The 15,205-nt window shown below is 54.5% G+C and overlaps 1 protein-coding gene across 10 annotated transcripts in view; it reads right to left on the reverse strand.

Moving 5' to 3' along the window:
• LOC310884703 (uncharacterized protein) overlaps window positions 1-15,205 on the reverse strand; it is a 163,052-nt gene that overhangs the window by 71,719 nt on the left and 76,128 nt on the right. For 2 of the 10 annotated variants that reach the window (XM_083806801.1, XM_083806800.1), the window contains exon 2: window positions 6,923-7,059. The exons of the other annotated variants lie outside the window; for them this stretch is intronic. In XM_083806801.1, the coding sequence (XP_083662927.1) occupies window positions 6,923-6,945 (23 nt within the window). In that variant the 5' untranslated portion in view covers window positions 6,946-7,059. The remainder of the gene's footprint in view (window positions 1-6,922; window positions 7,060-15,205) is intronic. 10 annotated transcript variants of the gene reach the window in all.

Raw genomic sequence — 15,205 nt, forward strand, 5'->3', positions numbered from 1 at the left:
GGTCCCCTCGCAGCACACCTCAGCACCGCCACACACGGCCCCGGCTCCGCGCCTCGAGGAAAGCACAGACAACGGCTGGCGCCTCCGAGGGCCCGGGGAGACTCCTCCAGGGTCAGCACTGGGTTAGAAGCAGAAACGTCTCCATGTCCAACATTTCCACAAGTCCCCTCTACAAAAAAATCCCGACGTTCCCGTTTCCTAAAACACAGCACTTCACTTTGTGGACTACCCTCTAAAACACGGCATTCTCCCGAAGTTCCAAATTTCAATATTTTTGGCAAACAACCGCTGTCTTTGCAAGATGCATTTTCTGAAATATTTTTGGCGAGCTTTCAAGTAACATCCCGTGCGTAACAGACACCAGGCCACGATGCCAGGAGCAGGGTTTCAGACACAGGAGGTGTACACGTGTCTGTGCACCCTCGCTCGCACCCGCAGCCCCCCCAGGACAGGTCCCCGCGGTGCAACCGAAGCATATATCCCTGGGGGAAAGCTGGGCTTTCCTCCGAGCCAGCCAGAATCCCCAGGGCTCACAACACCGCAGAAAGGAGGCTTGGCAAGGAGCAAACAACAACCACGTCTCACACGGAGCAGCACTTCCAACTTAGTTGATATTTACAGGGAATTTAAAGGTGTTGGTGGGGGAACAGAGCAGTTCTAGAATTGAAATGCCACTAGACTGCTCCCAATGAACGGGCAGTGGAAGAGCAGAGAGGGGAAGGTTGGGACCAGCTCTGCCTCTGCGTCCAGGAGCACGTTTTGGCAGATCAAGAGGTGCAAGCACAGTACACGGGCACGGGGCGCTTTTCCCACCGGGGCCGCGGTGAGAGGGAGGAGGCGGCTCTGAAGCCACCGCAGGGCACAGACCTGGACGAAACAGGAGAATTTCTCCTGGCTCTCTGCCTCGCCTGAAGCTCAGTGAACCCTGCCCAGCTCTCAGGTGGGTGATGAATGCCTGATCAGGGTCAAAAGGGTTTGGTTACAACGCACAACGCGTGACTCCGGGAAGTGCATTATTTTGGTTTAAAAGGCTGCGCTCAGTGAAGTGAGGCAGGGTTTTCCTCAAAACACGGCTGATCCACACAAATACAGAAAGCCAGCAGGTAATTTGCTTGGGAAGCCTGCCCAGGGGAAGGTGACAGCCCTTGGACGCGCTCCCGCTGGGAGGACACGGAGGAGATAACAGCAGGACCCCGCGTGCCGCTCCAGGCGGGAGGGAGAGCTCTATGCTCGTGGGGCTCCATGTGCCCCCCAAGGAGCCTCCTGCAGAGACCGCTTTTGGGCCCGCTGCTGTATTACAAATGACCTGAACCGCCCAGCTCTTCAGCCGCTCCATCCCTCACCTCCCCTTTGAGCTCGGATTTTGATCGGTGAAGTGTGTCCCGCAGCCAGAGGAAGTTCCTGAGACGATGCATTGTGCTGCGCGCCCAGTGCCCGCCTCTCTGCTTGCACTCCTTGGGCAGCTTGACAGCTTGTTTCCCTAAATTTACAGAGTTCACATTTCATCTTTGTGTTATTCATTATGAAAGAATCCAAATTCCTACACAATATCCTCAATTAGAGCATAAACTGATGTAAGCGCCCGGCTGGCAAACTGGGTGGCTCCAACTGTGGGCTCCTAGTCAGAGGCTCCTTAAAGAGCACAGCCTGGTTCCTTCTTTTAGAATTGAGACTTTATCAAAAATGCCTAAAATGCGACCCCAGCCCTCCAAGAGAGGAGCTGAGGATTTCCGTTCATCCCTGGAAAACTTGGCCTCGGCTCTCCTCTAAGTGCTATTTTACACTACACTTGTGGTGGCAAAGACGCTTTTAAGGAAGTGTTTCCCAAGTAATAAAACGTCTCCAAGTGCGGGGATTAGACATAATCCAATCCCTTTATCAAATAAAAATGCCATCGTGGCCTTTGAAACACAAAGGAAGACGTTCCCTCGCCGTTTCCCACCGCACGCTTGTATCATGTACCAGGCGCTGGCGGGGCGGCCGGCGCCGCAGCTCGAGGAGAGCTGGCAAGGGCTCGGCCGCTGCCGCCACCTGCTCAGCGCTCCCCATCGTCTGCTGGAGAGGGATTAAGCCCTACATTTTGATTTTCCGTCTGCATCGCATCAAAGGTAACCCCTGTCAATCCGGAGACACAACCCATGTGCAAGCGCAGGAGACACCCCGCTTCGCTGCAGCCTCGGCTGCGACAAATGTAACGCTTTCTTTAGGGTTCTGTTTGTTTAATTAAATTTTACGCACGGATAAAACGTTTTGTGAAATTTCCACTGTGGGGTGTTGTAATTAAAACTGGCGAACTCGATACAGGCGACTATTGTAAAGCTGTCTTTGTCTGCGGGTAGAGCTGCCAGCAGCGACGCCGAGCCCCGCGGTCGGAGCCGAGCGCTGCCCGCCTCGCAGGGAGAGCCCCACCGCTGCCAGACGCAGCTGGGGAGATGAGGAATGAAAAAAGGTACAAAAAAAAAAAAAAGCAAATCGGGACAAAAATAGCTCCGCCCCAAACTCTGTAAATCATCGACTTCTCTTCGATGCGCTGGAGCTGTTGGGATTTCCAGCACGACCTGATCTGGCAACGCACTTCAGATATCCTGGGGGTTCCTGCAGGAAGGGTCCTGGCTGGCGTCGCTGCTTGAGAAGGGACTCGGAAGGGGCATTTTGGGGTGTCCCTAACAGATGTGCTGTGCTACCCCACCTGAGCAAATGAGGAGAAAATTCCCAGGGATGGACTGAAACCATAAGCAGTCAGAATAGGTGTCGCATCTGGTTTTTTTCCAACGAGAGAGAAACCTTGCATTGCAGCTGTGGGGTCAGACGAGATGTTCTCCAAAAGGACTGGGTATTTCCCCATTTAGCAGATGAATGAAATACCCTGGGGATGGGCGGCTGTGGCAGCTCTGCCCCCGAGCACCACCGGCACCCCGGGAGTGAGCTCGCCACGAGGCTGTGCCCCACGGCAGACACCGAGCGCAGCTTAGGTCTTAATTCCAGAACATCAGCCTCCCTTCTATTCAAAATTGATTTTTCCTCTAAGTCTCAGCGCAAACCCATGAATCAGCCCCCGCGCACGATAGGAGAACAAGAAATAAAATTAAAAAACATTTTTATGGTACTTTTTCTGGAGCTGGCAGCAAAACCTCGGCAAGTCACCGACGCTCAGCAGAGGAAACGCTTTCCTTTGAATTTTGCTCCACCCGTTGGCAGTACGGCTCACGTAAAGAAACCCTGTGAGGGGCTTGTGTTACAGAGGAGGGCTGGTGGGAACTGAGATGCACTTGTGAGGGCAAACCTTGAATTTTTCCACCTCTCCCCATTTCTCTGCCGCTTTCTCCGGACGAGCTGGAGCCCACCGCCAGCAGCCCGACGTGCGCCAGCGGACGGGCTGCTCACCACCTGTTTGAGCTGTCGAGTTATGTGGGAAAGGGTATCAATTAACGGCCGCGATTATCTCATCGGGCTCCGCATCTGACAAAACAGTCCCCCCAGCCCAGCCTCGTCCCCCTGGGAAGCCGCGGGCCGGGCCGCGGGGCCGCGAGCGGAGCGAGGGGCGATGCCCGCGCCCCTCGGCGCTTCCAAGTCGGCGCGGCCGCGTGGCTTCCCTCCGCAGCCAGCAGGTATATTTGGGTTCAGCTCCCAGGAGCCTCCCCCTGTTCCCTCGCAGCTCCGAAAGCCGGGCCAGCGGCCAGGAAAAAGGACCTTGCGTGACCTGCTCTTAACCCCCGAGGAAAGTTACACAAACTCTTTCACGCTTCGCTGGGACCGCTGTGTAGGAGTTGGCCAAAACAATACTTTCCCTTGTGTTTGCCTACCTTATTAAATATCAATTAATATTTATGGCAGTTTATAAACAGCGCGGCTTTGGTTTCAAGGGTGCTTAGAAATCCGATCTCCTCCTCTCCCCCCCGCCAGCATTTCTGCTGCTCAGCGCTGCGTGCTGCGAGCCCCGCGCCCAGGTCCCGAGTCCGAGGCCAGAGGAGACCCAGTGGCTCTGAGCCTCCCCTCTCCCTTTCTCTTCCCCCCCTCCTTCCCTATCGACATAGCACTTTGTTTTAAATTATGTTGAATTTAAAGGATTTTTCTGTACCCTTATTTCCCAGGAAGAGGCTTTCTAAAAGGCTCCTGCTGATTAATTGTTGCTGGGCCGCTGCCAAAAACGGGAAGTTTTACATGCAAAGAGAAAATACGTCTCTCTCTCGGCTTGCCTGTGCCTTTTCTGTTCGGTACTTCAGTCTATTCCACAAACATATGGCCTGTCATTCAAGCCGGAGCACATCGTCCTGCTGTCAATATTTCCCTCCCCATCACAAAGATTAACATCAGAGGCTGCAGCGGCCGAGGCCGGGGTTCCTCGCCTCTCACCCCAGCGCGGCGCTGCTCTTTGCCATGCAGCCACCGCGCTCCTGCAGCAGCCGAACGCGACTGAGAATCGCTCCTGCTCCTGCCTTCACTCCTCTCCTTCTTTCTGCTGGATAAATCAACACAGCACAGATCTTCATCGCCCCATTTTTCACAGTCCCTTTTAAATTTACTCCTTATTATTTGTAGCGGCTTGGGATACTTGCAGTTCAATAATATTAAAAAGAAGAAAAAAAAAAAAAAAAGGATTTCTTTTTGCCTGCCCTTGGCTTATCCTTCATAGCAAGCCCAGTACTGCGGTATACTACAGTAGCGTTTCATGGTGCTACGGCAGCAGCTATAAAATATTACAGAGTTTGGTTTCATCTCGCTTTCCAAACACGGAGCCAGGGACCGAGCCGGTGCTTGGTGCCGAGGCTGATCCTCTGGCAAGCCCTTCGGCCACCTCCTGCTCGGCTTCCTCGCACGTGCGCGGCACAAAGCAAGGCCTCCCACATCTCAGGGGACCTGCACCAAACCACAGACGCCATCTCCCACCCGAGCATCTCTCCGTGTGCCGCAGGGCCCCGGTGTGGTGCTCGCCCCGCTGGCGGGCAGCGGGCGCTTATCGGCGGCTATCGCAACCTGAAGGCCATGAGGGGAGCGGGTGTCAGGTTTACTGCACCCGGCAAACCCGTGCGCTTGGCCTGCCAGACCTTGCAATCCGAGAGTTTAAGAAGAGAGGGATTTAGGGCTGGATGCCTTTCCGGGCTTCCAAAAACAAACGTCTGCGAGCCCCGTTTAAAAAAGCAATGTTCATTAGAAGGAATCAACTTAGGAACAATCTGCTACATTGCTGCACGCACAAGAACTGTGGATGATAGCACAGAATAGCCAAGGAAAAAAAAATAAAGAAAAAACCCACGATCCCCACTGGCAAATAACCTCCTTAATCTCACGCACAGTTATTTTTTGCTCTCTCTCTCTCCACGTTCACCTCCCAAACCCATTGCCATTTAATCCAGAAAAGTAGCTATGATGTTTTAATAGCTTAGATCAATAGCAACCCCTTCCATCTTTCTCTTTTTTAACCTCCAAAATTATTTTAGGCAAGGCTAGGTTCATTTTACCCTTATTTATTTATTACTTAATCGGTAGAGAACCCTTGAGGCAAAATAGCCTCGTTTGCAAGAAAGATCAGATGCCAGAAGCAGCAAAGGCACGGCCACAAATCAGTATGCAAAGCAGCTTCCATCCACCGGCATAAAGGATCTCCGATACCGCACGTGTGTTATTTGCTTACATTACTTAACACACTTTAACATGTATTTTTAAACAGAACAATCGTTTAGAAAAGCCGCGACACGGAAGAGCGAGAAGTTGATTCCAAACCACAAAAAAAAAAAAAAAAAAAAGAGAGGAATTTATGCAGGGGAAGCGCGTTCGTCCCAAACAATGCTCCGCAATAAATTTTCACCTCGTTAATGCATTCTGTCAAAGGTGTCCTGTCTGCCCAGTCAGTGTTGTCCCTACATTTGTCTCCTAAATCTTTAGCCTGGTTATTGTTCGTTATTATTTAAAAACCTCATTTACTCTGGAAGCGGTAAGAGGTGCCGAATTAGCCTCCAGGAGGGAAGAGCTGCTCTTCTTGCCGAAACGGCCCAGCACATCTAAGAAGCGCCCCCAGATCTTCGCCCCGTTGCAGGTCCGGAGGGACAAATGGGCAAATTCGGCTAAGCAGGGGTCTGGTGCCCACCCCAGCGTCTCCGCTCCTGGGGGACGGACGGAGGGATGCTCGGGGTGCTCGGTGGGTCGGGGCCCAGCCACCTCCCACGGGAGCTGGGCCCACGGGGCACTGGCACAGAAAAGTGCCCATAAAAACCAGGGTGGGCTCCCCCCGTGCGGGCACCCGCGAGCGGATGCCATTAATCCTCCCGGGGACACGGGGAGCGCTCCGACCGCCGGCACGAAGCCATCTGTTAAAGCCTTCAAAAGTCACACGTGAAGCCTGTTAACTTTTTGAATAAGTTGCTCGTTGTTAGAGGTTTTCTTAAGCTATATTTCTCCAATTCCAATGATTAAAGGATTCTCTCATTTCTTTTCCTCATCCCCACGTAGGGCGACAGGTAATAGATCAATCAGCCGGCTGGCATTAAGATGTCACTTTAACAATAGCTTGTTCTGAGCAGGGAAAATAGTTGAGGCTCAGATGAGAGATCCGGGCTGAGGAATTAGCATGAGTGCCCGTGTCACGGGCTGGGAGATGGCAGATGGACAGCGTGATACCGTCACGCCGCGGACACCTCGGAGGAGAGGGAAGGGAGGGCTCAGCTCATGAAGAGGTAACGCAGCCCCCCAGAAGGTCGCCCAGGCAAGGAGTTTAGGGCCACGGCTGCCGCCCAGCCCAAAAACAAGGGGCTCCGCAGAGGGCAGGTAGTGGCAGGGCACTCAAGGCTGCGTGTCTGAAGGCGCATTTCTTTAATGAACAGTTTCGTTGTCCGCAGATATTTATAGCCCACGTTGGCAGCACTGCAGTAACCCCACGGTACAGGGCTGGTCACGGAATAAAATGGCTTGCCTTAACCAAGCATACCGTAAATTTTCAAGAGCCGGCATCCTATCGAAAACTGGACCTCGCTGCGTGCTCGTGTCTGATTTAAGGCATCGCACACCTGGCTGTTTCCTGGCTGCTGTCCTCAGGAGAAATCCTCCCTCCTTACAACATTTCACCTGGGGAGCAAGCAGGGATTTAAGAACTTTCTGTATTTTTTCAGTGCATCGCTGATGTTTCATAAGGCTACGCATACGGAACAGTAGGAAATATGCAGAAAATGGGAAGTTCTCGGGGGAAAACCGAGGTAGGACAAGAAAAAATGATCCGAATCACAGAACCTCTCAGCTTTCCAAACGGCTGGGGATGAATGACAGCCAAGAGCTGGCACTTGGAAACAGGGCTTTCCGTGACCTTAGCTCTCTGCTCCTTGTGTCCTCCAGGGAAGAAGAAAAAGGAGCAAAACCCAGTTAATGATTAATTGCACAACCCAATGCTCTCCCACACAAACCCTTCTGACCACGGAAGATATTATTCTGCCACTTAATAAAAGCTTACCCCAAAATCCCAACATTGATAGCATCAACCTTCAGCTCGCGATGCTGCGCTGACCTGAAGGCACTGGGTCTGGGGCCCGCTCTTAACCCCGGTGTACGAAAACCCTTCGCGTGTGACCTGCCGATTGATTTACAGTACAGCGAGGGGACAGTGGATTAGCAGTGTGTATTGCTGGATCAGCCTCCAAGGTAGAAAACAAGCTCGGGCTGCTTTAGATCCATGCGTGGGAACATTTAGCATCACCCCCTCCAAAGCTCATTTGCAATTTTCACTCCCTGAGGTGTTTTTTTTCTTTTTTTTTCTTACAGCTGCAGCAATCAGGGGATCAGCAGTCCCCAGTAAGGCAAACATCCCAAACTTCCACCGAGCAGCACGGCTACACAAAACCACTACCCAAAAATAACGGCGACCCAGCCAGGGCAACAAGGCAACATCGTAATGGAGCAGGATTTGTCTATGGCTATCAAAATGAATTTGTTCTGATGGAATAAATAAGGAAGAATTCACGGTGATCCTGCAAGCCCTGCTCCATGGGGTGCAGCTGGGTGGCCCCCGGCACGCCTGAACGAGCCAGCCCTGGCACCAGGAGCTACCTCCACTGGAAGGGGCAACCTTCATTTGCTATTTAGCAGTTGATCCTCACATTGCCCAGATGTGCAATGTGTGCACAATGTGTGAAAAAATGTGGTACCTACACATTTTGCCTGGCACCCTCAGGGCAGCGACGCCGCTCCGTGCACACACAAGCACAGCAGCGGGTCTGCAGGTCTCAGGCTCGGAGCAGGTCTCGGAGCCCCCTCCTCAATTAGCGCAAAGCAAACGTTAAGCAAGAGGTTAAAGCACGAAATAAAACGCGAGATATTCAGAAACAATAAAACCGCGCTGGGAACTGCGACTGAAGCAGAGGGAACCCGGAGACTTTTCACACGCTTAGCAGCGCAATAAAACCTCGTACCAGGGAGGCACTTTGGTAAGTCGCTGAGCCTCAGGGGCCACAAAGGCTCCTAAATCAGATCGCACCACTTCACTGGCATCGCTTCCATCGCACTGACGGCAGCTAAAGACCGAGGCGTCCAAGGGACAGGACACGAGGCTCCTCTGACAGCAGCCCCCAGCTCCTCGGGGCTCAGGCCCAGCCCCTGGTGGGACCCAGGCACGGAGCAGAGGGGCCCTGGGACGAGGTCTCCGCCAGCAGCACTCACACACCCCCACCACCCTTCCTCTTCCTTTGTCTTTATCTTTTTTTCTTTTTTTTTGGCAGGGGAACACCACCGACAATCCCCGCTAAAGATCACGTTTGCCCTTGGGGGTCTCTAAAAAGACTTTTGCAAAACACTTTTTATTGTTCTGGCTTTGGGAACGGATCCGGTTTCACAAACCAAGTCCTCCAGTACCTGTTTCCTTAATCCTTGTTAACAGCCTGCTTCCCAGCACCCTGCTCTCGCTGCAGAGCCGAATGCTTTGCTGGTATCACTCGCAGCGCCCTGTCCGGGGGCTATGTACAGTGCACACAGGCTCGCTGTGTTTAAAGTTTGCCTTTCAAGCGCCATTGCCTGTTCTCTGCTTCTCTTTGATTCCGCTGAAGTAAGAAAACAGAAATAAAGCAGCTTCCTCTGGGCTGTCTCAAGCAGCACGTGTACGGAACCAGGAAGCACCGCAAATTAACGAGGATTAGGAAACGGAGAATGAGGCTCGTGATGCCGACAACTTCCACTCGCTGCAGTCCAGAACGCAGACTTGGAGGCAGAGGCTGAGCCCACCCGCATTTCTTTCGGAGATGGGGTGGGGAAGGACCCCATGTTCTCACCCTGCTGAGAAGCAGAACCGTTGCTGTGACCCGGCACGAGGTCCCGGCGAGCCCGGGCACCCCGGCGCTGTCGTCGCAGCCTCTCCCCAGGCGGCGCGCCGCGAGGTGCCAGCTGCCCACCGCACCGCGGGCGCGCCGGGTCCCGCTCCCTTCGCCCGCCGCAGCCAATCCACCCATGTCGCGCCTCATTCGGTCGTGCTGTTAAGCGTTAATGCTGCTAATAAAAGGCTGCCTGAGTGCTCCGCTCTCCTCCTCCCCCGGTGCTTTTTGCGGTTTGCCTATTGCTGTTTTCCGAGCGGGTTTCCCTGCCCTCCCGGCGTGCCGTGGCTCCGCCGGCCCCTTGCCAGCCACCATCTGATGCGGTGACGCTGCCCTGGCACGCGGGGACCAAGCCTGACACCATGGCGAGGACCAAGCCCAGCACCACGGCGAGGACCAAGCCCAACACCACGGCAAAGGACGTGGCCGAGAGCTCCCACGCCACTGGGGCCATCACGCCTCGCCCCGAGGGAACAAACCTGCGACGTCCTTTCTCCATGGCGCTATCTAAAAGCTTGCTGACAACAGAACCAAGGGCATGGCCACGGCACCTCGCCATCCCTCGCAGAGCAGGGCCAAGGTGGCAGCCGAGGGGTCCTGAGGCTCCTCTCAGGCCCAGGATGGGTACGGGCAGACCGGCACCGCCGGCTGCAGCTCGCCCCAGGGCCAGGGGAGGTTTTTTTTCCACTCGGCTGTACTGAGAAGGACAAACTGATCCCCCTCACCGCAGCCTGGAAACCCCCACCACAGCTTCGATTTCAGGTTGTTACTAAACGGAGACGGAGCAGAGCTACTGACAGCTGCTCGGGGCTCCAAATGCGTCCGTGGGAGAAAATGTGCTTCTCCCTCCTCGCCCCCTGCAGCACGAGCGGGCACGGCTGGCAGCAAAGCCCCTCCCTTGGCACGGCCGGTGCCTTCTGCAGCCTCACCACAGGCAGTAAAGCACCAGACATGGTGAAATTTGGCCCAGCAACGCACCGAGAACATTCCCCCACACCGCGGTGCGCATGCACACGCGAGCCCAGCACCTCTCCAAAGCTGCTATATCTCTATCTGAAGTGACACCGGCAACAAAAGGGACGTCCCCCCCCCGCCACCCGTCCCCATCTATCGAGTGATGCAGATGGGCAGTTCGGGGAGGACTGTGTGCACATATGCAGAGATGCTCTCGTGTCCTTTGACCCCTCATCCCTCCATCATGGGAGATCTATAACATTTACAATCCAAAAAACAAAAGAGAAAGGAGAGTAGGGCCAGAATTCATCTTCCAGGCTGACACCTAGCGTTAATTAACGACTTAAAAATCAATGACATCAGGGACAGGCAGCAAATGACACCTCCACGCAGAGCCTGCCTGCTTTCAGGAGCGAGAAAAAAAATCTCTGTGAGGACAGCGCTGACACGCACCGCACGGGGGGACCGGGAGGAGCGGCGAGGGCAGGAGCCCCCTCGCACCGACCGCTGCCAGCTCCGGCACCGTGCTCGCCCCCACTTTATTTTTCCATTTTCCACTCACCAGGGTGCCATGCTCTGGCTTCCCCCAGGGATGCTGCTCCCAAGGGTAGGGGAAGCTGTTCCCAACTTAGCCGCTGGGCCTCCCAGTCCCTGGGTCTTTTTTCTTTCTATAGCACGCCACGGGGGCACGTGCACATCACCTTGGGCAGGGGTTTCTCCTTGGACCCCAGGAAGAACCGGCTGCAAGCACGGCCATGGGGCTGCTCCCAGGGAAACGCAGCCCAGGTGCTGGCAGCGCTCCGGGTGCCACATCCACAGCTCCGCTCGGCCGATGGCTCTGGGTGGGACACCGGGGGGTCCTCGGCCAGGCTCACCCTGGGCACGTTCACACGCAGGAGCGGCAGAAGGGAGCCACAGACTGGGCAGGGGGCTGGGAACAGGTCCACGTTTCTACACACACTTCAGATTTGAGCTCACAAGCACCCACAGAGACATTTTTACTTCCCTCCCCCCCCGGCACAGGGCAGGAGGGGAGCTCGGCCCTGCAGCGCCCCAGCGAGCCAGCGTGCACCCCCCGCACACACGGCTGCAGTTACACGGCGCAGCACCACCGCACCCAGCACCACAAGATGGTACCCGCTTCACACGGGGTGAGACGTGGGTACCGCCGGCGGGGTTTGCAGACCCCACGGCTGCGGGACTGGGGCACCCACAATGGAGACAGAATGGGGAGGAACGAGCGGCCGGGCCCTCTCCTGAGTACAACACAGGCAACTTTTGTTGTAGCGAGATGGAAAAGGTCGAGCAGATCGCTGGGCCTGCGCTCCCCGTGCGGGACAAGATGCGGTGCCCTCAAGCGAAAGCCAGAATTAGCCGGAACACAACCCAGAGGCTCAGCACCGAGCTCCCCGCTACCCCACGGGGTGTGCCTCCGTGCACGCTGATGGTGCAAGGTACCCACGGTGCCCTCGCGGCGAGGGCAGCGGTGTGACCCCGGGGGCTGGCAGGAGGAGCCGCGGGCAGGAGGAGCCGTGCTGCAGCCACGAGGGCAGTCCCGGAGAGCAGATGGCGCGCCGGTTGGCTTTTTTTTTTTCTTTTTTTTTTTTTTTTTGAAGAGCAAACCTTTCTGGAATACTAAATCTTACAGGAGCTGTAAATGTCAAATTTAAATTCATACTTTGTACCACCTTTGATTTCAAAGAGGATTACACCTATTCGCTGAAAGCAAAGCAACACCAAAGCTACATGAAATGGAATTACGACTACTTAGGCCTTTTTCTATTGCCTCTTTATATTGTTAACTCCTTCCAATTCATTAAGTCTAATCCTTATTAGGCTAAGTAACACACATATGAATAGACAGGACTGGACACAGGAGCATATGTGCCTTTTGTATCACTTCCTGGTTAATCCCTCGCCCGGGGAGGGGGCAGGCGGCCGGCCGTGCCCGTGGCCAGCAGCGTGCCGCGCCGTGGGGAGCTCTGCGGGCACGGGGCCGCCCCGGGGCGGCTTTGTCACCAATCTGCTACGGAGAGGGGCTCCCGGGGCTGCTGCGGCACGGACAGAGCCTGGCCCCGTGGCACCGAGCGGGCACGCACCTCCTACAGCGCTGTGTCCGCGTGCTGACAAAGCGGGAAGCTCCGCGAGGCAGGAGGAGGGATGGGAAACGGGGGAAAAAAGGGGAAAAAAGAGCCCTTCCAGCTTCCCATCTCTGTTAGCACAAGGCACCCCTAGCTGCAGCGTTGTCTCCATCCCGGCTGCTTTCTGCCATTTCCCCTCGCAGGGTCTGCACAGGAACGGGGTAAAATCCTCCTTTCCCAGGCAAGATGCAAACCGAGAGCAACCAGCGCGGACGTCAGTGGAGCTGCACAGCAGCGAGTGAGGCAGGAATCAGACAAAGTATATAAAACAGATATTTATACTGCGCCGGAGTTGCTCATAGTGTTTTAAAAACAATAAAGAAGCAGCTTATATAGTCTCTTGCATATTGCAGGCATGAAATAAAGCCAAGACAGGAGCTGGAACATCTAATTCCCTGGCTACAAGGAAGAGAGAGTGATTCAGGTTTACAGGGTGCCATTCAGTTTTATGACAATATCTCCTAATACAGCGGGTTTATCAATTGAGCAAAAAGGCACAACGGGGTGTGTTATTATTGGAGCCTAATCTCACGCCTCGGGTGTGTTGTGCGAGGCACGAGGGCAAAAGGCCACACCACTCTGTGATTATCCAACAGCAATGCTCACTCCGGATGCCGTGTCTGGATTATAAAGTGGATTGGCTTAGGTTTTAAAATGAAATGTTAACGTTTGCTGCTCAGGTTTCAACTGAGGATGGGTCTCCCTGCTGTGGGTATAAAGCACGAATGGCACACGGGCAGCAGAAAACAAACACCCTGCCCGGTCGCCTCGGGTCTCCTCGTCCCCGTTGTGCTTCCCGTGGCCTTGGGGTGCCACTTTGCATCTCAGCAAGCACCTAGGGCATGAGAGAATCCCTCCGGACTGTAGGAACGAGCTAACTGCACAAAACAAAAAGCACAAGCACGAGGCCACGGCACGCACGGCTCCTGGCTGTAGCCGCAGCCTTTGCTACGCTCCTGTGGACATGGGAGGGGGTTTGCCCGCTGCGCGCCCTACACGGAGCAGCCCCGCTCCTGCGCCCACTGCGGGGCTCAGTTTTCCCATCCATAAAATGGAACTAAGGTCTCGTTTCTCCGCAGGTGTTCCCGAGGCCTCTGAAGCTGTCTGAGACCCACGTGCTCCGCATCAAACAGTGCCCATGCAAGAGACACTCAGCAAAAGGCCTGGTGGTGCACCAGTGGAGTAAATTGCCCCTTGCTAGATCAGTCCCACTCATGCCTGTGGGATACACGGGCACATGCTGCATGCCCGGAGGGAGAACAGTACCCTACAGGTTTTAATTAGCACTCTTCCAGAAGCAAAGTTCCTGTCTATTGTCACTTAATTACTGTGTATCTACCCCAACAGACATTAAGCTTTCCCTATGACCTCTCGCTCTCTACACCCTTGTCATTCTCTCTCTCGGAGCCCTGTGTGACACTGGGGAAACGTGGAGCAACTTCTTAATTAATTGGACTAATTAGTCTCCTAGATGGCTGGACAGCTGGACCCTATCTCCGCCCTGATCTCCTCGTAGAGGGAACAATCAAATCGCGGTTTGTTTCTCCCGAGTTGACAAAGTCTCGGCACTGCCCGTGATCTGGCTCCTATTAACCCGACTCCCCCGAGAGCGCTGCCAGGGATGAAGACGTTTTTCCCTTCGGCTAATGAAGTCCGCGGCGAGCCCCCAGCACCGCCAGAGCAGCACCTGGCAGCCCCACGAAGGGTCAGGGCTTCCCTTCGGGCCCTTCCCCATCTCACAGGGCTCATCCCAAGGCTGCTGCAAAACTTTGCTCTGGCCATCGTACTGCTACCTGCACGTGGGGTTCGAGCTCTGCGGATGAACCTCTACGGACACAACCAAGGGTATGACAGCAAAGCGTCATACCAAATTAGAAGCATTTCCTATTTCTGGAGAACCTTTGCAGTTCTCCAAGCGCTGAGATTGGATCTCTGATTTGCTAGATGGGAACTCCGCCTAGAAGCAAAAAGAGGGATTTTTTTTTTTTTTTATACCCTGTCCCTATCATTTCCTTAGGGGCTGCAAGATGCTCTCCCCGAATGATACAGCTTTAAAAGACACTGGGAACTGCGAGGATCCATCTGGAGGTTTAAAACAAATGCACTCGGTGCGTTTTGGAAGGGAATTCAAAACAGCTGAACAATGCAGCGGGAGGGAACCGCGAGGCAGCCGCGGCAGGCTGACAGTCGAGAAGCAAAGGAACCGTCAGCTACAGGAGCAGCGGCAGCCACATAAAAGATGGCTATCGAGCGCTGAAGCAGGCACGGCGTAAGAAGCACTTCCCAGAGACATAAAAAAGATGTGGGCTTCATTTACATCGCCACAGAAACCCTGCGCCAGGGCGGCTCTGCTTTTGCTGGAACCCAGCCCACCGGCAGGGGCCACATCATTTGGTTGAAAGACAAACGAGCAGGCAAGAAAACCACTTCTGGAGCACAAAGCCAGGCCCAACGTGCCGCCTCCTCTTCTGCAGCGGCTCGGTGAATTGTCACGGGGGAGAAATTAAAGGAGTGAGCGCACCTGGGCCGGCTCTCCCTTCCTGGACTCAGCAGGCAGAAGCTCGGAGAACTTTCCTGAGGATCAGAAGTTGAACAGGGACACAAATAGAAGGGGCTGAAATTTCTCAAGCTGCTTAGGAGTACGCAAGCCTAATCCCCATTCATCCATATGCAAAGCCGGGTGTCTAAATCCCCTAGCTTGCTTTAGAAATCTATAGCTGATGGAGCAAACAGTTGCTGCTCTAGGACCTCACGCAGGCCTCTGAGCTGTCAGGTTTTGTGCTAGATTGAAATGAGAATAAGAGGGAAAAGGGAGAAAATAATATA

The sequence above is a fragment of the Anser anser genome (genome assembly GCF_964211835.1).
Source record: "Anser anser genome assembly, chromosome: 20".
In the NCBI taxonomy this organism is placed as follows: Eukaryota; Metazoa; Chordata; class Aves; order Anseriformes; family Anatidae; genus Anser; species Anser anser.